At 33.5% G+C, this 24370-nt stretch overlaps 1 protein-coding gene across 1 annotated transcript in view; it reads right to left on the reverse strand.

Annotated features, from left to right (window-relative positions):
• The window catches only part of LOC145977930 (salivary peroxidase/catechol oxidase-like), a 101404-nt gene that overhangs the window by 1945 nt on the left and 75089 nt on the right, over positions 1 to 24370 (reverse strand). The window contains exons 10-13 of the mRNA XM_083110258.1: positions 23606 to 23756; positions 22630 to 22800; positions 4604 to 4802; positions 2258 to 2363 (exon numbers count right to left, since the gene is read on the reverse strand). Of these exons, the coding sequence (XP_082966384.1) occupies positions 2258 to 2363; positions 4604 to 4802; positions 22630 to 22800; positions 23606 to 23756 (627 nt within the window). The remainder of the gene's footprint in view (positions 1 to 2257; positions 2364 to 4603; positions 4803 to 22629; positions 22801 to 23605; positions 23757 to 24370) is intronic.

Raw genomic sequence — 24370 nt, forward strand, 5'->3', positions numbered from 1 at the left:
TCTCACGATACTTATCAGCGTACTTGTCGATAGCCTTTTCTTCCCATACGAGGGAAGTTGTAATGGCGTCCGCGTGAGATGTAAACAATGTATCACTTCACATTTTTAAAAGCCGATAACTATTCAACCGGGAGGAATAACGTTTCGAATAAAACGTTATTAGGTACAAAACAATGGCGCTGCTTAAATATATACTTTACGACGTTTACTGTACACGTATGGAAGAATATTTTAGTTGTTTCAAATGTAAACACCGTGCACTCGACATAGATGGTGTAACTCAACGCGCCTTTCACGCTGTATACGTTATACATTGCTGGAGTAACACTCGGAAACCACAGACAAAAACGCTCCTTTGCACACTAACAGATTATCTTCACATGGCGAAACTTTGGTCTGATTGGCTGTTCCACAGGATCCAGTCGAGGAAAGCAAGTAGCAATTAGAACATGTTATATTCTTCCAAACCAGTCAAGCAGTCAGCCAGGCGGCCATGATTTCTACCTAGAAAGTTAGTTAAGCACCAACTAGGGCATTCCTACTAGAAATCCAGTTCCGTGTGATAGGGGCTTTACGGTCATTTTATGCCATTTCGTCATATTGGTCACCGAATGAATTGAGACCACTGTTATTGTTTACAAGAGGCAAGCACATCCTACTTTGAAATAGAAGCCGCATTTACTGTCCTGTAGGCTACTGGCGGCAGTCTCTTTTTCTTAACAATTTTGTTCTTCATGTGGCCTGTTCGTGGTTTTCGATAATTGCCTACAGCTCAGTGTCAGTTTTTTTTTAGCGTTGTTGATAAACATGACCTCCTATGGAAAATGGTTGTCCACCTAAAATTAAATATTTCACACATATAATTTCATTTCAGTCACAGTAATTTGTGTTAGTTATTATAAGAGGATTACAGGAACATGATAACTTGAAACTGAAGGTGCGTTCTTTTTTTTCAGAACGCAAGAGTATTAGGGGAGGGGGGAGTATGCCACATTTACCCTCCCTCTGGAAAAACGCCTTGATTGAATTTCCCTGGAAAAAATCCTACGTACGTCAATGTATTTCATTCCACGTGTAATTTGACTTTAACCTTAGAAATCATGACGAAACACGATACATGATCAATTAGTACTGTAAAAAGTAGGCTTTTTAAAAAATCATCGTCGACAACAAGAAATATATCGGAACTAAAAAATCGTTAAAATTTTACACTTGAACAAGCTGTTCTTTTAACATTTCCCAACATGTTGTTGTGCTAAAATCAAGCAAAATTAAGCAAGGTCACTAGTATTATTCAGTTTCATTGGCATATTTTCATGAATGCCTATTAAAAGTTGATTGGTATTTGATTTAGTGGCTAAAGGTTGCATACGTGCTTCACGATTTCTTCATTTTCACCATCGCACCCCCTCAGCCACCGCCTGGCGCCGCCGATGATTGTGAGTGACTGTTACCTTATGCTTCATATTAGTTCATCCGATTGCGATAACAGCGCGACACAGCGAGTTTCACGGTTTATTTGTCCATTGACAAAAACGTAGCTCGTTTGACCGTAGTCTCAAGCTTTAAGAAAAGTTTATTTTCGAATTTTACGTAAACTTTATGCACAGATAGGCTAATCGGGACTGGACCTGCTGTTGAAAGTGGGACGCAGACCACTGCGATGTGACCTCGCTGGAAATCAAACATAGGAACCATTGACCACGAGACTTTCCATACCTTGCTTTTGTTAACTATTTGACAATGACCAAACATTTTAGAGTTCTGACGAATTGCCCTGCTGTAGAGGAGTCATTCCGAACCATGAGGGAAAATGAGACAACATTTTCCTCTAAATAATCACAGAGGACTCTCTTAGTTTCTTGTTGTGTAGATATCGATGTTTCATAATATATAGTAAATAACATGGTCTAATTAATATTTAATATTTTATACTGTTTTGCTAGGTACATAAAACATTTGCAGAAATATTTACTTCATTCGACATTATTTGATTTCCTTTAAGTAATAATGTATTTCTTTTAACAATCAACCTTCTGTTCTTCTTGAAGCCGAAAATTTACTTTTTGAACTACCTTTTTAAAAATGAATAGCTGAAGCCAATCTTCCTGTACGATGTAACCGATCTATAGTTTAATTTTTTTGTACTTGCATATAACAAATTGTTTTGTCCTCCAATATTGTACAAAAAACTGGACCATATTGCTGTAAGGAAATGATAAGTGAAATATGAAAGTTTAGAAATATGCATACTTACTCTGTATTGTGTTGGAGGAATGCATTGAGCGGCATTATTTTTAAACCTCCACCATGGTTGCAGAATAATTTGGATAGTCTAGCGTTGAAAATTTCTCTCAATTGTTCTGAAACAAGATTGAAAAATCAAATTAAAACTACCAACTAAACTTATTCATTTCTAATTTCCGAGACAGAACTGTAATACTGTTTTTGCTGTTCGCTGCAATGATGCGTGTTTAGCTATATTTTCGAAAACATTTCTTGGTTTAAAATAATTCGGTTTTATATTTTATGTCCGTGTATACGGGTCTTTCGAAATAACTTGTTGGCTTAACACTCACATTTTGGTGACCGCAATAATTTTTTTATAGTCGGCTTGCTTACTAAAGACAGTTTTTAATAGTTTACCAGACGTTTATTTTTCTTTGGAAGCTGGTAACGATTCTAAACTCGAAAGACAACTATCGATCTTCTCGATCTCGTATCGAGTTTTAATGTAACATACAAAACATGTAAAGCTTGTTTTTTAAAATAATCTAAAACAAAATACTTTTGCACAGATAGTAACCCAACTATATATAGTAAGAGAATCGCGCCCTCTTTATTTTTCCGAACAAGTAGCATAGTAAAGCTATTTTAAGTGATTTTTTTAATAATTTTACTAATCTCGAGAGAGACTGCACCTTATGACAATTTCTCGGTCTCGTCCTCGTTTTGAAACGAGACGGATATTCACGTTATCCCGATATCATTCCTGAATTGATTATTTTGATTGTATTGATTATTGGGGGATTATAGACAAGGGCCCTCCCCCCTGAGATTTCTGGAGAGAGTTAATGTAAAATTGAATGGTAAAATTGTAGCGATATTTTGCGACAAAAATATTGTTTTCTGTGACTTGTTACAGCAGCTATTATTATTATTAACAACAATAACAATATTAATATTTTACAGTAGGGGAAGTCGGCGGAATATGAGTATAGTTAAGGTTTTTCATTAAAAAATGAAAATTCGTATTTGTTACAGTTTTAAACGCTTCTCCGTTTCATTCCTCAGCATGTTTTCTACTTTAACCCAAAACAGATAAAAGACGAAACAGATAGTTTCTTATAAAAACAATATTTTACAAAATAATGTCAAGTTGCTCATATTACCCCAGACACGGGGTAATATGGGCCACTGCAAATAAAGCTGGATATATCAAAATTTTTACATTTTTTTCTTTGTGCACCTGGTAGTTATTACCATTTATACTCTACACAAGCACAATCCACCACAAAAGGAATGTCTCCATCATCACCACCCAAAAAATCATTTGCAGTTTTCACATACAAAGGTGACTCCATCTTCCTCAATGTTTACACCGTCCTCATGTAACCACACCTTAACCATTTTTCTCCATTGAAGTCATTGATTCCTCCGCAAACAGCACATACAATCGTCATCAGTTAAAGAATGAATAAATCATTCATTAATGTAGTATTTCATTGTTATTTGTTCATTTACTTATTTGTTTATAATATTGTTAAATTAAATTCATTTCTTTAATTTAAATGTTCTAAAGACCAGAATAATGAATCTATTAATCTAATTTTGGAATATTGTACAGTCGAAAATAGTTGCTCATATTTCCCCATTTCTGCTCATATTACCCCAAATACCTCTGCTCAAATTTCCCCAGACACAATGATGTGAATTAACATCTCCTGTGCCACAATGCTTACATCCAACGAAACAGTTTCATTCTGAATAGAAAGCCTAATCACTACGTTTTCAAATTACTATTATGGCATTTTGTCAGACTAACAACTTACATGTTATTTTAGCCTATATAAATATTCCTAAATAACTATGAGACTACAATTTTGACAAAAACTTTTCAGAGACTTACATTAAAATGACATTGGCACGACAAAGACTGTCGCTAGGCTCACGACATTTAGTGGGGCACTGGTAGAGGGTACAAGGAAGTGCTGCCAACTGTCGGTCTCGGAAACGCGATTCTCCACTTGGCGCGATAATGCTTCAACCTGCTCATATTCCCCAACTGCTCATATTCCCCTAACGTACCCTACCCTTCGGTACGTAAAACCATGGGATAGAAGTACCATGAAGGACATTAAATTAGTGGTCTCTTACTCTGATTGATGTCTGTGCTTTGTGAAAAAGTACAAAAAGACAAAGAACTGTTCATCAACAAAGTGATAGATGGTTATGGAAAGGAATCAAGGCGAAGCAAGTTTCTATCTAAATAGTAGACTCTAGTCTGAACTTGTAAACAACGCCTGCGGCCGCACTTGATTATACACACATTTCATACCTTCGCTTTTAAAAAGGCTTTTCCACTGCCCTCAAAATACATTACCTTCCGTGAACGATCCCGGTTGGTTTGGAACGTCGTAGAAGAATCTGTCTCCATACTTCATCCTGTACATTTGCTCCATGAAGATGCAGTAGAAGGTAGGCCCCATCAGAGCCCCACTCACCCGTTCCTCCAAGCAGCCTCCGATAAAGAAATCGACGTCGTTTGGATCACTGTAGGCAGATTTTAACTTCTCGATGTTCTGAGAAAAAAAAAGTGTGGACAATATTAGCAGACAATATAACTACGAGAAGAATCTGGTGAACATGCACAGAAGCGCATGAATATATGTAGAAATACAGTACTGTACTGTCTTTTACTGTACTTATACTGCGCAACATAGAGCCACAATATTATAAACCGTTATAGTGTACCGTATATAAGTTCATATTTGTACGGTATTGTATCATGGCTTTTTTCTGTACTACAAAAATGTGCATTACAGTATTGTCATGAAGACAATACTGTAATGTGGAGGTAGGGCGTCCACATATTCACAATCCCGGCAAATGTGTTCAGGTGGTGTGATCAGCACCACGCTCCGACCGCCTTAACGGTCTAAGCTTGCCCTGAGGTACCCATTTATTTGAGGGTGGATGATCGCATGCTCAAAATGTATGTCTCAATAGAACAATTTGTTTAATAAATAAATCAATCAATCTCCATGGGTGCTCAATGCAGGGACTTTGCTGGAAAAAATCCCATACAAATTCATTAACTCGCAGGAATCGAACCCAAGTCTCCTGCGTGGCAGTCAGTCACCATGCCCACCATAGCACCGCGGCTCTATGAAATACTATTGATCTTCCCCCGCTTTCAAATGGCTATTTTATTTAGCAGTCAGTCTTATATTTTGCCATTTTTCTGCATACATTGTCCTTTCTTTTTAAAGGAGAGCTGGTAGGTGATAAAACCCACACCGCACCGTTACTTTGTAACCCCATATTTTTGTACCATCAAAACCTCATTTTCCAAATTTTGTAATATTTTTGTACTACTCAAAAATGCTAAAAATAATTTTTGTGCCACTCAATTTACCGTCGAAAAACAAAAATAAATTTTGGGGTTACAGAGTAACGTCTCAACCTCATCATCGATTTCGGCTAAGTTATCCACATCAAAATATTGTACTATTTATGTACCATTTTGTACCACTATTTAAAAAATTTGTACCCGTCAGAAATAGCCAGAAAATAAGGCGGGAAAATATGTACGTTGCAACCATATATTTTTGTACCGTCTCGAGTTTCTTCGAAGAATATTATGCTATTTTTGTACTATTTTTTTTAAGATTAAACTTTATACACACTACTTTGCAATAAGTGGATATTCGATTTTTATACCGTTCCTAACAAAAAAACCAAAATTTTGAAATTTGTATTTATTTCTTAGAGGCAGCAATTCACGGAAAAAAAATGGACAAAATGTTATCGAATGTGCAAGGTTTTTGTCTGCTTAATGTTTTGAATAAAATGTCTAGAATGAGAATTTTCCAATAAGCCCCTCTATTATTTTTGTACAGTTACAGAAAACCCGAAAATAATTTTTAAATTTTGAATTTTTCATATCATATGAATACATGGACAAAATATTATTATATTGGTGAGTTTAGTACTCCCCAATTCATCAATACAATTTTATAGACAAGTAATTTGTATCAATTCCCTTTCCAGTTTTCGTAAAGTCGAAAAACCTGGGAAACATTTTATAAATTTCACATTCCTCTCAAAGACATGCACTTGACAAGAAAATTAACGAATGTGTGAGGTTTATATCTGTTTAACGTTTAAAAAATGTCCTATTAAATCGAACCCATGGACAAAATGTCATTATATTATTGAGCTTTATAGCTCTTTAATCCTTCAAAATAACGATATGGATTCCTACTTTGTATCAAGTCCCTTCTTGATTTTTGTACCGTCACTCAAAAATCGGGAAATGTCTTTTTTATTCTTACCTCTTCGCTAACAGACGAAGTTCACAAGGAAACTATAGATCAAACTTTATCGAATGTGTGAGGTCAGTATGTGAGTATTCTGTAAATAAAATCATATATGTGATTACCTTCTATTCAGATCGTTTATGATTTTTGTACCGTCCCGGAAAACCCGGGAAATATTTTTGAATTCTCACTTCTTCGCTGAGGCAGGAAGTTTACACGAAACTATAGATCAAATATTATCCAGTGTATGAGCTCCGAATTTAAATAATATTTAAATAAAATCTTCAGTCTGGTTACTTTATATTAAGTCCGTTTTTTATTTTTTTGCGGTCACGGAAAACCCTGGAAATATCTTTGAATTCTTACTTCGCCGTGACACGAAATTCACAGGAAACCACCGAACAGATATTATCGAGTGTTTAAGGTTTGTATCTAGGTAATTTCTAAATAAAATCTCCTATACGATTACTTTCTATTAAGATCGTTTTTTATTTTTGTACCGTCACGAAAAATGTGGGAAATATTTCTAATTTTTAATTCCTCGCTGAGACACGAAATTTGCAAGATACCATTGATTAAATATTATCGAGTGTGTGAGCTCTGTATGTAAGTAATCTTTATATAAAATCCTCTATGTGTTACTTTCTATTAAGCACATCTTTTATTTTAGTACCGTCACGGAAAACCCGGAAAATATTTTCGAATTCTTACTTCTTCGCTGAGACACGCAATTCACAAGAAAGCATCGACCAAATTTTATCGAGTGTTTGAGGTTTGTATCTAAGTAATGCTTAAACAAAATTCTCTATGTGATTATTTTCTATAAGCCCATGTTTTATTATTGTACCGTCACGAAAAATCCGGGATTTTTAAAAATCTTTCTTCTTCGATGAGAGACAAAATTCACAAGAAACTATGGACCAAATATTATCCAGTGAGAGATCTCCGAATCTAAATAATATTTAAATAAAATCTTCAGTCTGATTACTTTCTATTAAGTCCGTTTTTTTTTTTTTTTTGCGGTCACGGTAAACCCTGGAAATATCTTTGAATTCTTACTTCTTCGCTGTGATACGAAATTCACAGTAAACCATCGAACAGATATTATCGAGTGTGTGAGGTTTGTATCTAAGTAATCTTTAAATAAAATCTTCTATGTGATTTATTTTTATTAAGCCCATTTTTTATTTTTGTACCTTCACGGAAATCCCGGGAAATATTTTTGAATTCTTATTTCTTCGCTGAGAGACAAAATTCAGAACAAACTATGGACTAAATATTATCGAATGTGTGAGGTTTGTATCCATGTAATCTTTACATAAATTTATCTACATAATTACTTTCAATTAAGTCTGTTTTTGATTTTTGTACAGTCATGGAAAACCCGGGAAATATTTTTGAATTCTTACTTTTTCGCTTATACACGAAAGTCACAAGAAACTGTTGACCAATCAATATCGAGTGTCTGCAGCTTGTATCTAAGTAATCTCTATATAACATTTTCTATGTGCTTACTTTTTTTTTAAGCCCATTTTTTATTTTTGTACCGTCACGGAAACCCAGGGAAATATTTTTGAATTCTTACTTCTTCGCTGAGACATGAAATTCAGAACAAACTATGTACCAAATATTATCGAATGTGTGAGGTTTGTATCTGAGTAATCTTCGTATAGAGTCATCTATAAAATTACTTACTATTAAGCCCGTTTATGATTTTTGTACCGTCAAGAAAAATCCGGGAAATATTTTTAAAATCTTACTTCTTCGCTGAGACATAAAATTCAGAACAAACTATGTACCAAATATTATCGAATGTGTGAGGTTTTTATCCATGTAATCTTTACATAAATTTATATACATAATTACTTTCAATTAAGTCGGTTTTTGATTTTTGTACAGTAATGGAAAACCCGGGAAATATTTTTGAATTCTTACTTTTTTGCTTAGACACGAAAGTCACAAGAAACTGTTGACCAATCAATATCGAGTGTCTGCGGCTTGTATCTAAGTAAATTTTAATAAAATATTCTATGTGAATACTTTTTTAAGCCCATTTTTTATTTTTGTACCGTCACGAAAAACCCGTAAAATATTTTTGAATTCTTAATTCTTCGCTGAGATACGAAGTTCACAACAAACTATAGACGAAATATAATCGAGTGTGTGAAGTTTGTATCTTAGTAGTATTTATATAAAATCATCTATATAACTAGTTTCTCTTAAGCCCGCTTTTTTTATTTTTGTACCGTCACAAAAAATCCGGGAAATATTTTTTAATTCTCACTTCTTCGCTAAGACACGAAGTTCACAAGAAACTATAGACCGAATATCTTCGAATGTGTGAGGTATGTATCTAAGTAATCTTTATAAAAAACCATCTACATTATTATTTTCAATTAAGCCCGTTCATGATTTTTGTACTGTCACGAAACATCCGGGAAATATTTTTGAATTCTTACCCATTGGCTGAGACACAAAGTTCACACAAACTATAGACCAAACATTATCAAATATAAAGGTGTGTATCTAATTAATCTTTATATAAAATCGTCTATGTGATTACTTTATAATAAGCCCGTTTTTAATTTTTTTTACCATCACGGAGAAACAGGGAAATATTTTTGAATTATTACTTCTTTGCTGAGACACGAAGTTCACAAGAAACTATAGACCAAACATTATCAAATGTGTGAGTTTTGTATCTAAGTAATATTTATATAAAATCTTCTATGTGATTACTTTCTATTGATCCCGTTTTTGATTTTTGTACCGTCACGGAAAACCCGGGAATTATTTTTGAATTCTTACGTATTCCCTGAGACACGAAGTTCACAAGGAACTATAGACCAAATATTATCGAATGTGTGAAGTTTGTATCTAAGTAATATTTATATAAAATCATCTATATAACTACTTTTTCTTAAGCCCGCGTTTTTTATTTTTGTACCGTCACAAAAAATCCGGGAAATATTTTTTAATTCTTCCTTCTTTGCTGAGACTCGCTCGAAATTCAGAACAAAAAATGGACCAACTATTATCGAGTGTGTGAGGATTGTATCTAAGTAATTTTTATATAAAATCTTCTATGTGAATACTTTTTAAACCCATTTTTTAGTTTTATACCGTCACGAAAAACCCGGGAATTATTTTTGAATTCTTACTTATTCCCTGAGACACGAAGTTCACAAGAAACTATAGACCAAATATTATCGAATGTGTGGGGTTTTGTATCTAAGTATAAAATTTTCTATGTGATTACTTTCCATTAAGCCCGTTTGTTATTTTTGTGCCGTCACGGAAAACCAAGGAAATATCTTAAGTTCTTTCTTCTTTGCTGAGACACGAAATTCAGAAGAAAGCATCGACCAAATAGTATCGAGTGTGTGAGACTTGTATTTAAGTAATCTTTAAATAAAATCTTCTGACTGATTACTTTCTCTTAAGCCCGTTGTTTAATTACATACCGTCACGGAAAATCCTGGTAATATTTTTGTATTCTTCCTTCTTTGCTGAGACTCGAAATTCAGAACAAACAACGGACCAACTATTATCGAGTGTGTGAGGATTATATCTAAGTAATTTTTATATAAAGTCTTCTATGTGAGTAGTTTCTATTAAGCTCATTTTTTAGTTTTATACCTTCACGGAAAACCCGCAAAATATTTTTGAATACTTACTTCTTTGCTGAGACACGAAATTCACAGAAAACCATCCACCAAATATTATCGAGTGTGTGAGGTTTGTATCTAAGTTATCTTTATATCAATTGGTCTACATAATTACTTTCAATTAAGCCCGTGTTTGATTTTTGTACCGTCACGAAAAATCCGGGAAAGATTTTTGAACTCTTACTTCTTTACTGAGACACGAAGTTCACAAGAAACCATAGACCAAATATAATCGAGTGTGTGAGGTTAGTATCTAAGAATACTTTATATAAAGTCATCTATATAATTACTTTCAATTAAGTCCGTTTTTTTATTTTTGTTCCGTCACGAGAAATCCGGGATATATTTTTTAGTTCTTACTTCTTCGCTGAGACACAAAATTCAGAACAAACATTTGACCAAATATTATCGAGTTTGTGAGGTTTGGATCTAAGTAATCTTTATATAAAATCTTCTATGGGATTAGTTTCTATTAAGCCCGTTTTTTGTAACGTAACGGAAAACCAGGAAAATATTTTTGAATTCTTACTTCTTCTCTGAGTCACGAAATTCACAAAAAAAAAAAAAACTGTTAACCAAATATTATCGAGTGTGTGAGGTTTGTATCTAAGTAATCTTTAAATAAAATCTTCTATATGATTACTTTCTATTAAGGCCGTTCTTTATTTTTAAAAATCCTGCATTTCCGTGACGGTACAAAACTCAAAAACGGACTTATTAGAAAGTAATCACATAGAAGATTTTATTTAAATATTAGTTAGATACAAACCTTACACACTGGATAATATTTGGTCGATGGTTTCTTGAGAATTTTATATCTCAGCGAAGAAGTAAGAATTCAAAAATATTTCCCGTGTTTTCCGTGGCGGTACAAAAATCAAAAAAGTGCTTAATAGAAAGTTTTCACATAGAAGATTTTATATGAAGATTACTTACATACAGGGCTCACACACTCCATAATATTTGGTCGATGGTATCTTGTGAATTTCGTGTCTCAGCAAAGAATTAAATATTTAAAAATATTTCCCGACTTCTCCGTGGCGGTACAAAAATTAAAAACGGTCTTAATAGAAAGTAATCATATTGAAAATGTTATATATAGAATACATAGATACAAGCCGCACACACTCCATAATATCTGCTCGATGGTTTGCAGTTTAATTTCGTGTCTTAGCGAAGAAGTAAGAATTTAAAAATATTTCCCGGATATTTCGTGAAGGTACAAAAATCATAAACGGGCTTAACAGTTAGTAATTATATAGAAGACATTATTTGAAGATTACTTAGATACAAACCTCACACATTCGATAATATTTGGTCCATAGTTTGTTCCGAATTTCGTGTCTCAGCGAAGAAGTAAGAATTCAAAGATATTTCCAGGGTTTTACGTGACCGTAAAAAATAAAATACGATCTTAATAAAAAGTAATCAAATAGGAGATTTTTTTAAAGATGGCATAGTTTTAAAGCTCACACACTGAATAATATTTGGTCCATAATTTCTTGTGAAATTCTTGTCTCAGAGAAGAAGAAAGAATTTTTAAAAAATCACGGATTTATCGTGACAGCACAAAAATAAAAAAAAACAAGCTTAATAGAAAGTAATCACATGGAGGATTTTATTTAAATATTAGTTACATACAAACCTCACACACTAGATAATATTTAGTCGATGGTTTCTTGTGAATTTCGTATCTCAGAGAAGAAGTAAGAATTCAAAAATTTTTCCAGGATTTCCCGTTGCGGTACAAAAAGAAAAAACGGGCTTAATAGAAAGTAATCAGATAGGAGTCTTTATTTAAAGATAACTTAGATACAAACCTCACACACTCGATAATACCTGGTCGATGGTTTCTTGTGAACTTCGTGTCTCAGCGAAGAAGTAAGAATTTCAAAATATTTCCCGGATTTTTCGTGACGGTACAAAGGTCATCAACGGGCTTAATAGGAAGTAATTATATAGATGACTTTATACGAATATTACTTAGATACATACCTCACACATTCGATAATATTTGGTTCATAGTTTTTTTCTGAATTTCGTGTCTCATCGAAGATGTAAGTACTCAAAAATATTTTCCGGATTTTCCGTGACGGTAAAACAATAAAAAACGGTCTTTATAAAAACTATTCACATAGAAGATTTTATATATAGAGTACTTATATACAATCGTCACACACTCGATACTATTTGGTCCATTGTTTGTTCAGAATTTCGTGTCTCAGCAAAGACGTAAGAATTAAAAAATATTTCCCGAATATTACGTGACGGTACAAAAATCAAAAACAGACTTAATAGAAAGTAATTCTATAGATGACTTTATATAAATATTATTTAGATACAAACCTCACACACTCGACTATATTTTTTCTATAGTTTGTTGTGAACTTCGTGTCTCAGCGAAGAAGTAAGAATTCAAAAATATTTCCACGGTTCTCCGAGACGGTACAAAAATAAAAAATGGACTTATTAGAAAGTAATCACATTGGAGATTTTATTTAAATATTACTTAGATACAAACCTCACACACTCGATAATATTTGGTCCATTGTTTGTTCTGAATATCGTGTCTCAGCAAAGAAGTAAGATTTAAAAAATATTTCCCGGATTTTTCGTGACGGTCCAAAAATCATAAACAGGCTTAATAAGAAGTAATTATATAGATGACTTTATACGAAGATTACTTGGATACAAACCTCACATTTTTTATAATATTTGGTCCATAGTTTTTCTGAATTTCGTGTCTCGGCGAAGAAGTAAGAATTCAAAAATATTTCAGGGGTTTTCCGTGACAGTACAAAAAACAAAAAAGGGCTTAACTGAAATTAATTTTGTTGATAAATTTATATAAAGATTACTTGGATACAAACCTCACACATTCGTCCATAGTTTGTTCTGAATTTTGTTTCGCAGCGAAGAAATAGAAATTCATAAATATTTCCCGGGTTTTCCGTGAAAGTACAAAAATAAAAAATGGTCATAATAAGAGGAAATCACATAGAAGATTTAAAGATTACTGAGATAAAAAAATCACACACTCGATAACATCTGGTCGATGGTTTCTTGTGAATTTCGTGTCTCAGCGAAGAAGTAAGAATTTAAAAATATTTCCCGGATTTTTCGTCACGGTACAAAGGTCATAAACGGGCTTAATAGGAAGTAATTATATAGATGACTTTATACGAATATTACTTAGATACATACCTCACACATTCGATAATATTTAGTTCATTGTTTTTTCTGAATTTCGTGTCTCAGCGAAGATGTAAGTATTCAAAGGTAGTGTAATTGAGGGTATTATAAACCCGAGAAAGTATGAACCCCCCTCGGGCAGATTTAGCTACACTTAAAACAAGCTCAACATGCCCATATGAGTTTTTTGCTCAAGTGTGGAACCCTGTCTAATCCAAGATTTTTGTAAAAATGCCCTCGGGAATTTCCTGTGAAAGTATGACCCCCCTCAGAATGATTTGACTACACTTACAAAAGGCACTTCTGTGAGATTGTTGTCCATAAGCTTGTTAAAAATAAGCCCCTTTTGATATTGTTTTTGGCTACACTTAAAACTAGAGCAAACGTATTAACACCCCCCCCCCCACACACACACACACACAAAGCACACCCACCCACCCACACACACCCACACAAGTAGTGTAATTGAGGGTATTATAAACCCCACTTATAAGTGTAGAAAACAAGAGGTCATTTGATTAAACAGCCCGATTTGCCTACACTTAAAATTATGCCAAGATGCCCTTATTCCCCAATTCTTCAAGTGTGATATGCTCTTAATTCTAAGAATTTTGAATCCTAGTGTAGAAAAGAAGTGTTCATATGCCCCGATTTGCCCACACTTAAAACTATGTCAAGTACCCATATGATTTTATTGTTTATAGTGTGTTATTCTGTCAAAATCCCAAGAATCCTGAATTCTAGTGTAGAAATGAAGAACTCCCCTCAGACAGATTTGCCCATGTGTGTAAAGGCTACATCTGCCAGATTGTTGTCCATAAACTTGTCAAAAACATGCCCCTCTTGATATTGTTTTGGCTACACTTAAAACTAAGCCAAGATACACACACACACACACACACACACACACAAAGCACATTGTTGAACCCAACTGATATTTTTTATTAAGTATAGAGTTTTGATTTGAACCCCAAGAAATTTTATATAAATACCAAAGCCAAAAAATATTAACACACATACACACACACACACACTAAATATACAAAACACACTGCTGAACCCAACTGATATTTTTTTATTAAGCATAGAATTTTGAATTGAAGCCCAGGAAATTTTATATAATAAACAACAACAAAAATGCCGAATCAAAAATATTGTAATCAATGCAATGAGAATATATCCAGCCCCAATTGGGTTAAGCACCAAAAGAATTGTAATCCAGATAAAAGCAGAATTCTCACAAAAATATGCCCAAAATGCCATAGAAAATATAACATGAAATATTTCTCTTATACTTGTTCTGCACAGACATCAACATTTCCAAACAAAATTGATTGGAAATATTTGTGTGATTGCCCTGTATAACTTAGATTGCAAGGCCATATTTTGTAATTTTCTAGACCAGGAGCTAGACCCTGTGCACCAGAAACAGGCCATAAAATGCCTCTCCACAAATTATGTGAGCATCATGGAGCACACAATACACTTTACAATTTTGAGAATCTCAATTTAAATTCAGGAACAAGAGATTTGGATTTGATGTATCTGGAATTATCTCTTCTTTCAAAAAATGTTTGCATCTTGAATCAACCTGCAAACAATATTACATGTTAGGCTGGGCTATCTCAACAGCAGAGGCATGCAGCTTAGTGGTTTCCCGCACTCACACTCTGTAAATACATTCCATGATTTTATTATCCTATTAAAGCACCCAATGCTGCAATTTTTAAATTTTTGCTGAAGAAGATACATGATTATCTCAGTCATGTTCAACATCTGAGAATTGTATGCATCAAAATATTGCAGGTGATGATTAAAATCTGCACCACTATACAACATTCCACTATCTGTTGTAACAAATTCTGCCTTTTGGAACTTATCCAGATGCATCATCAAAAATCTAAAATGTTTCCAGTTTGAGCTCTGATTGGGAAGAATCTCAAAATCATAGAATCTCCCCACACTTGCATGATTTGAAAACCATCCTCCATAATAGGAAAAATCAATATAATAATAAAAAAACAACAAACTGTCCCACAATTCTCCTTCAAGAATTATACTTGTGGCACTCAAAATCAGTGATGTATTTCAAGTTTAGATAATTGAATTTTTGTGTGCTGTTCAGGGCCCAGCGGAACTCTGTTTCTTTATTGATTGAAAATAAATCATAGTCTGAGAGTGTTGAGAATCTAATTTTGAAATCAGGAAGAAGAGATTCAGATCTAATATATTTTGCAACATCTCTTCTGTCAAAAAATGACATGAGCAGTGATCCTATTGTGCACCTACACAATTGTGGAGAGCAATCATGTAGATATAAACAGAAATTGTACATGGCTCTGTGTACCTCCCGATCAGAATTTGAGGTTGAGATTTAAAGATTGCAAAAAATTGCAGTTTAAAGGTTAAAAATATCTCAAATCATGAAATTTTATCTTCAAACTCAGCAAATACAGAATAATCTCATTTGCATTTATGACCCCTGAGATATATTTTTCCCTTCTAACAAAATCCGCACCAGAAAACACCAAGCCTGTATCTGTGGTTACAAATTCAAAATCATCATAGGATTTCAAATAAGTATCATAATTTAAATGTTTCCAGTTCTCAGATATGTCAAATGGGATATGAAAACAATACATTGATTCAAAATATTTTGTTGTGAACCAATATTTTTTTCTGTAACAATCATAAAAACCTACAAACAGCCCAACAATTCTCCTGTGCAACAGATATATGTATTTGTTCCTTCTTGCCCAACAATCCCAGATGTATGCATCCAAATTCATGGTCACTGTCAAGCACCCACCTAAATTCTGTCTCATTTCTAACTGCAAACACATCATATTCACATAAATCGGAAAATGTAAGCTTGAACTTTTCCAACAGTGATTCCGATTGTATATATTGTGACAAATTCCTTCTCTCAAAAAAAACATTGCAACAAGTGCTGTGTGTTATCCTTCTAAAGCAATGACACATTCAAAAATGCAATGCTGTAATTTTTTAAGAGCATGCCCAACACTATGCTTAATAATATTGTTCCTTTGTTGCTGATAATCCCGATTTATTTCCAAATCACACTGCCCGGGATATATGTTTGCTGAACAATATTGCAAAATTGGAACTGTGGCAACTATGTATGTATTATTGGGAGCTTAGATAATTGTTCCCCACACCTGCATGTTTCATTCCAAGAGGTTTTGTCTAGGCACAGTGCCTTGCATATTATTAAGCATAGTGTTGGGCATGCTCTTAAAAAATTACAGCATTGCATTTTTGAATGTGTCATTGTTTTAGAAGGATAACACACAGCACTTGTTGCAATGTTTTTTTTGAGAGAAGGAATTTGTCACAATATATACAATCGGAATCACTGTTGGAAAAGTTCAAGCTTACATTTTCCGATTTATGTGAATATGATGTGTTTGCAGTTAGAAATGAGACAGAATTTAGGTGGGTGCTTGACAGTGACCATGAATTTGGATGCATACATCTGGGATTGTTGGGCAAGAAGGAAAAATACATATATCTGTTGCACAGGAGAATTGTTGGGCTGTTTGTAGGTTTTTATGATTGTTACAGAAAAAAATATTGGTTCACAACAAAATATTTTGAATCAATGTATTGTTTTCATATCCCATTTGACATATCTGAGAACTGGAAACATTTAAATTATGATACTTATTTGAAATCCTATGATGATTTTGAATTTGTAACCACAGATACAGGCTTGGTGTTTTCTGGTGCGGATTTTGTTAGAAGGGAAAAATATATCTCAGGGGTCATAAATGCAAATGAGATTATTCTGTATTTGCTGAGTTTGAAGATAAAATTTCATGATTTGAGATATTTTTAACCTTTAAACTGCAATTTTTTGCAATCTTTAAATCTCAACCTCAAATTCTGATCGGGAGGTACACAGAGCCATGTACAATTTCTGTTTATATCTACATGATTGCTCTCCACAATTGTGTAGGTGCACAATAGGATCACTGCTCATGTCATTTTTTGACAGAAGAGATGTTGCAAAATATATTAGATCTGAATCTCTTCTTCCTGATTTCAAAATTAGATTCTCAACACTCTCAGACTATGATTTATTTTCAATCAATAAAGAAACAGAGTTCCGCTGGGCCCTGAACAGCACACAAAAATTCAATTATCTAAACTTGAAATACATCACTGATTTTGAGTGCCACAAGTATAATTCTTGAAGGAGAATTGTGGGACAGTTTGTTGTTTTTTTATTATTATATTGATTTTTCCTATTATGGAGGATGGTTTTCAAATCATGCAAGTGTGGGGAGATTCTATGATTTTGAGATTCTTCCCAATCAGAGCTCAAACTGGAAACATTTTAGATTTTTGATGATGCATCTGGATAAGTTCCAAAAGGCAGAATTTGTTACAACAGATAGTGGAATGTTGTATAGTGGTGCAGATTTTAATCATCACCTGCAATATTTTGATGCATACAATTCTCAGATGTTGAACATGACTGAGATAATCATGTATCTTCTTCAGCAAAAATTTAAAAATTGCAGCATTGGGTGCTTTAATAGGATAATAAAATCATGGAATGTATTTACAGAGTGTGAGTGCGGGAAACCACTAAGCTGCATGCCTCTGCTGTTGAGATAGCCCAGCCTAACATGTAATATTGTTTGCAGGTTGATTCAAGATGCAAACATTTTTTGAAAGAAGAGATAATTCCAGATACATCAAATCCAAATCTCTTGTTCCTGAATTTAAATTGAGATTCTCAAAATTGTAAAGTGTATTGTGTGCTCCATGATGCTCACATAATTTGTGGAGAGGCATTTTATGGCCTGTTTCTGGTGCACAGGGTCTAGCTCCTGGTCTAGAAAATTACAAAATATGGCCTTGCAATCTAAGTTATACAGGGCAATCACACAAATATTTCCAATCAATTTTGTTTGGAAATGTTGATGTCTGTGCAGAACAAGTATAAGAGAAATATTTCATGTTATATTTTCTATGGCATTTTGGGCATATTTTTGTGAGAATTCTGCTTTTATCTGGATTACAATTCTTTTGGTGCTTAACCCAATTGGGGCTGGATATATTCTCATTGCATTGATTACAATATTTTTGATTCGGCATTTTTGTTGTTGTTTATTATATAAAATTTCCTGGGCTTCAATTCAAAATTCTATGCTTAATAAAAAAATATCAGTTGGGTTCAGCAGTGTGTTTTGTATATTTAGTGTGTGTGTGTGTGTATGTGTGTTAATATTTTTTGGCTTTGGTATTTATATAAAATTTCTTGGGGTTCAAATCAAAACTCTATACTTAATAAAAAATATCAGTTGGGTTCAACAATGTGCTTTGTGTGTGTGTGTGTGTGTGTGTGTGTGTGTATCTTGGCTTAGTTTTAAGTGTAGCCAAAACAATATCAAGAGGGGCATATTTTTGACAAGTTTATGGACAACAATCTGGCAGATGTAGCCTTTACACACATGGGCAAATCTGTCTGAGGGGAGTTCTTCATTTCTACACTAGAATTCAGGATTCTTGGGATTTTGACAGAATAACACACTATAAACAATAAAATCATATGGGTACTTGACATAGTTTTAAGTATGGGCAAATCGGGGCATATGAACTCTTCTTTTCTACACTAGGATTCAAAATTCTTAGAATTAAGAGCATATCACACTTGAAGAATTGGGGAATAAGGGCATCTTGGCATAATTTTAAGTGTAGGCAAATCGGGCTGTTTAATCAAATGACCTCTTGTTTTCTACACTTATAAGTGGGGTTTATAATACCCTCAATTACACTACTTGTGTGGGTGTGTGTGGGTGGGTGGGTGTGCTTTGTGTGTGTGTGTGTGGGGGGGGGTGTTAATACGTTTGCTCTAGTTTTAAGTGTAGCCAAAAACAATATCAAAAGGGGCTTATTTTTAACAAGCTTATGGACAACAATCTCACAGAAGTGCCTTTTGTAAGTTTAGTCAAATCATTCTGAGGGGGGTCATACTTTCACAGGAAATTCCCGAGGGCATTTTTACAAAAATCTTGGATTTGACAGGGTTCCACACTTGAGCAAAAAACTCATATGGGCATGTTGAGCTTGTTTTAAGTGTAGCTAAATCTGCCTGAGGGGGGTTCATACTTTCTCGGGTTTATAATACCCTCAATTACACTACTTTCAAAAATATTTTCCGGGTTTTCTGTGACGGTACAGAAATAAAAAGCGGGCTTAAAAAACTATTCACATAGAAGATTTTATATAAAGATTACTTAGATACAATTGTAACACACTCGATAATATTTGGTCAATTGTGTGTTCTGAATTACGTGTCTCAGCGAAGATTTAAGTATTCAAAAATATTTTCCTGGTTTTCCGTGACGGTACAAAACTTAAAAACGGGCTTAGTAGAAACTATTCACATAGAAGATTTTATATAAATATTACTTAGATACAAACCTCACACACTCGATTATATATTTTCTATAGGTTGTTGTGAACATAGAAGATTTTATTTAAATTTTCCTTAGATACATACCTCACACACTCGATAATATTTGGTGGATGGTTTCTTGTGAATTTTCTGTCTCAGCGAAGAAGTAAGTATTCAAAAATATTTTCCGGGTTTTCCGTGACGGTACAAAACTAAATAATGGGCTTAATAGAAACCATTGACATAGAAGATTTTATATAAAGATTACTTAGATACAATCCTCACACTCGATAATATTTGGTCCATTGCTTGTTCTGAATATTGACTCACCGAAGAAATAAGAAATCAAAATTTTTCCCAAGTTTTCCGTGAAGGTACACAATAAAAATTGGGCTTAAAAAAAGTAATCACATAGAAGATTTTATTTAAAGATTACTTAGATACAAACCTCACACACACGATATTATCTGTTCGATGGTTTCATGTGAATTTCGTGTCTCAGCGTAGAAGTAAGAATTAAAAAATATTTCCGGGATTTTTCGTGACGTTACAAAGATAATAAACGGGCTTAATAGAAAGTAATCACATAGAGGATTTTATTTAAACATTACTTAGATACTAACTCAAACACTCGATAATATTTGGTCGATGCTTTCTTCCGAATTTGTTGTCTTAGCGAAGACGTAAGAATTCGAAAATATTTCCCGGGTTTTCCGTGAAGGTAAAAAAATAAAAAATGGGCTTAATAAAAAGTAATCACATAGAATATTTTATTTAATGATTAGTTAGATACAAACCTCCCACACTCGATAATATTTGGTCGTTGGTTTCTTGTGAATTTCGTGCCTCAACGAAGAAGTAAGAATTCAAAAATATTTCCCGGGTTCTCCGTGGCGGTACACAAATAAAAAACTATCTCAATAGAAAGTAATCGTATAGGAGATTTTATTTAGAAATTACTTAGATACAAAGCTCACACACTCGATATAATTTGGTCCATAGTTTCTTGTAAATTTCGTGTCTCAGCGAAGAAGTAAGAGTTTTAAAATATTTTCCGGATTTTTGTGACGAAACAAAAATCATAAACGGGCTTAATTGAAAGTAATTATATATATGACATTATGTAAGGATTACTTAGATACAAACCTCACACATTCGATAATATTTGTTCTATAGTTTCTTGTAAACTTCCTGCCTCAGCGAAGAAGTAAGAATTCAAAAATATTTCCCGGGTTTTCCGTGACGGTACATAAATTAAAAAGGGGCCTCATCGAAAGTACTCACACATTCGTTAATATTTGGTACATATTTTCTTGTAAAGTACGTGTCTTTGAGAGGAATGTGAAATTTATTAAATGTTTCTCGGGTTTTTCGTGACTTTACGTAAACTGGAAAGGGACTTGATACAAAGTACATGTCTATAAAATTGTATTGATGAATTGGGGAGTTCTAATCTCACCAATATAATAATATTTTGTCCATGTATTCATATGAATTAATACATTGATATGAAAAATCCAAAATTTAAAAACTATTTTCGTGTTTTCCGTAACGGTACAAAAATAATAGAGGGGCTTATTGGAAAGTACACATTCTAGACATTTTATTCAAACATTAAGCAGACAAAAACCTCACACATTCGATAACATTTTGTCCATTTTTTTCTGTGAATTGCTGCCTCTAAGAAATAAATACAAATTTCAATATTTTTTTTAAGAACAGTATAAAAATCGAATATCCACTTATTGCAAAGTAGTGTGTATACAGTTTAATCTTAAAAAATAGTACAAAAATAGCATAATATTCTTCGAAGAAAATCGAGACGGTACAAAAATATATGGTTGCAAGGTGCAAATTTTCCCGCCTTTTTTTCTAGCTGTTTCTGACGGGTACAAAATTTTTAAATAGTGGTACAAAATGGTACATAAATAGTACACTATTTTGATGTGGATAACTTAGCCGAAATCGATGATGAGGTTGAGACGTTACTCTGTAACCCCAAAATTTATTTTTGTTTTTCGACGGTAAATTGAGTGGCACAAAAATTATTTTTAGCATTTTTGAGTAGTACAAAAGTAGTACAAAATTTGGAAAATGAGGTTTGATGATACAAAAATATGGGGTTACAAAGTAACGGAGCCCACTGCAAACGGCCTCGTCACGTCATTAAAACTGATAATTATGTGTTTTATCATGCATTTTATGCCAATCATTAAAATAAGGTTAACTGTAGTGATTACAAAATAACAGAATCTTGTCCAACGAATAACTGATCTAACAGAAGGTAACAATTGCTAAGGAGAGTAATGATACGGTATTTTATTACTTAAGTATGTGCATTTTTGTAGAAACCGCCTAAAACTATGCATCTATGTCAGGAAATTGTGAACAGTATTTTTCAACTCAATAATCTGATTCACGCCATTTTCATAAAAACTACAGATATCAGCTTCCGACTTCGTAAACAGTCACAACTGCAGTTGATACCAATTCGCAATGTCTCTTTCGCTCGTAGAAACTGATTAAGCGATTTGTAATTTTTATTTTTAGCTCCTTTGGACTATACAAATGTCACTTTTACTATTAGTATCAAACAAGAAACAAATGTAGATATGAAGCTGGTACCACCTAGTGGCATGTATTCGAACTGCATAAAAATACAATCTATGTGAATGTAAAGTTGAATAGAGGAGGACCTTTCTATTCGACTTTTTCCAGTGTATCTTGTAAATTGAAACTAGTAATAGATCTAGTTAACCATCTTAAAACTAGGAATATTTACAAACAATTAACTAACCTCTTCAGATATGAAATCCGCAAAGTCATCAAAGGTTGTAGCCTTTGGCAATCCACAAAGCTGTCTGTAGTCATTATATGGCCTCAATCCATGATCCCTACCACGCTGTACATCGATAGCCTCCATGTCATTTCCATATGGGTTATTTGACTTGAAAAGGTACTGAGTTATCTAAAAATATATGTATATAACTTCAATCTTTTACTTTTAAAAAATCTCTATATTTCTTTAATTATAACACACGGTAATCGAAATGCATCAGATCAAACTTGATACACTGTTAATGCATCATTTGAGACAGTCAACTCTGTATTATTTTATCTTTGAAATGATTGTGTCTTATATTCCCAATTTATGCATTTTTAGTGCATCACACGGAACATCAGCTGATAAAAGTGTCCTTTCATGCATTTCTGTGTGTATTTTGACACACCAAAAGGTGCATCATTTGCAGTTTATGCACGTTAATGTGTTATTGGAGTCAACATATATTTGTCAGTTGATATGTTTTGGGTTTTGTGTGATATTATGCACCATTTCCTGAAAATGTACATCAAAATTTTCTTGTAACAGAAAATTAAAGCTCATTCCGTCAACAGTTTTTTAAACTTCAGTTTGAAGAGTGCAAAATATTTCAATAATGTGAAGAAGTAAACGTATATTTTCCCAGATAATTTACAACAGCGTATATGATGGGTGTAACTTAGGGGGCCTAAATTTGTGAGGGGCGCAGAATCAAAAATAGGGCTTAATTTTGAGGGGGAGGCAGAATCGAAAAGTTTCTCCCATTACATAAAAATAGCGTTCAGTCTACTAAATAACTTTTACGTTAGAAAAATTATAAAAAATACCATATTCCTTTGTTCCTAAGGTTACATGACATTAACAAAAATACCATTAACTTGTATTTTTTTAAAAAAGGGTGGCAATTGCCCTTTTGTCCCCGCCAAGTTATGCCTATGACGTATATTCTCACCTCCGTTGTGAAAAACTCATCAGCTCCTCCCGATTGTTGAATTGTCATCCCTTCAATCATATATTCCATCATAGCTGGGTCTGCAACAATGGATGGTCGATTTAAGTAGTCACTAAGCATCATTATTGGACACCCGGAAGTGCTTGGTAATCTGTAAATAAAGAGGGGAGAAAAAAGTCTTCATATAAAAGTTATTAATGAGATATTTAGTTTTTCATGATTTGGATACACCGTACATTTGTTCACATTAAAAAAGATGTATTTATTATTATTTTTTATTTCCCTTCAACAGAGACAAGTGTCCAATTACAGAAGGTAATATCAAAATATTACATTTTCATTTGCAAATTGTATGTACGCACATACACATTCTCCCTCCTTCCTCCTTTACACACACACATATTCACAAACATAGACAGATAATACATTATATATATATATATATATATATATATATATATATATACAGGGTGATTCTTTATGTAGTTTACAACTTCAATAAATTATAATTATTTATTGGAACCACATACAAACTTGGTTTATATGTCATTATGCAGCAAAACACTTCAAGTTTTGACTCACGTAGTGTGTAGTTGCGGAGTTGATCACATGCAGCGCCACCGGTCTATCGTTGAAAATGGCGACTTTGACTGGTGCGGAAAGAGCTAAGTGCGTGTTCTGGTTCGAAGAAACCAAGTCAGGAACAAGTGTACAGCGAAAGAACGGAAAAACCACATGAGCACGTGCAGCTGGTTCGTGACAGTC

The sequence above is a fragment of the Lepisma saccharinum genome, chromosome 24, assembly GCF_977018435.1.
Source record: "Lepisma saccharinum chromosome 24, izLepSacc3.1, whole genome shotgun sequence".
NCBI classification, from domain to species: domain Eukaryota; kingdom Metazoa; phylum Arthropoda; class Insecta; order Zygentoma; family Lepismatidae; genus Lepisma; species Lepisma saccharinum.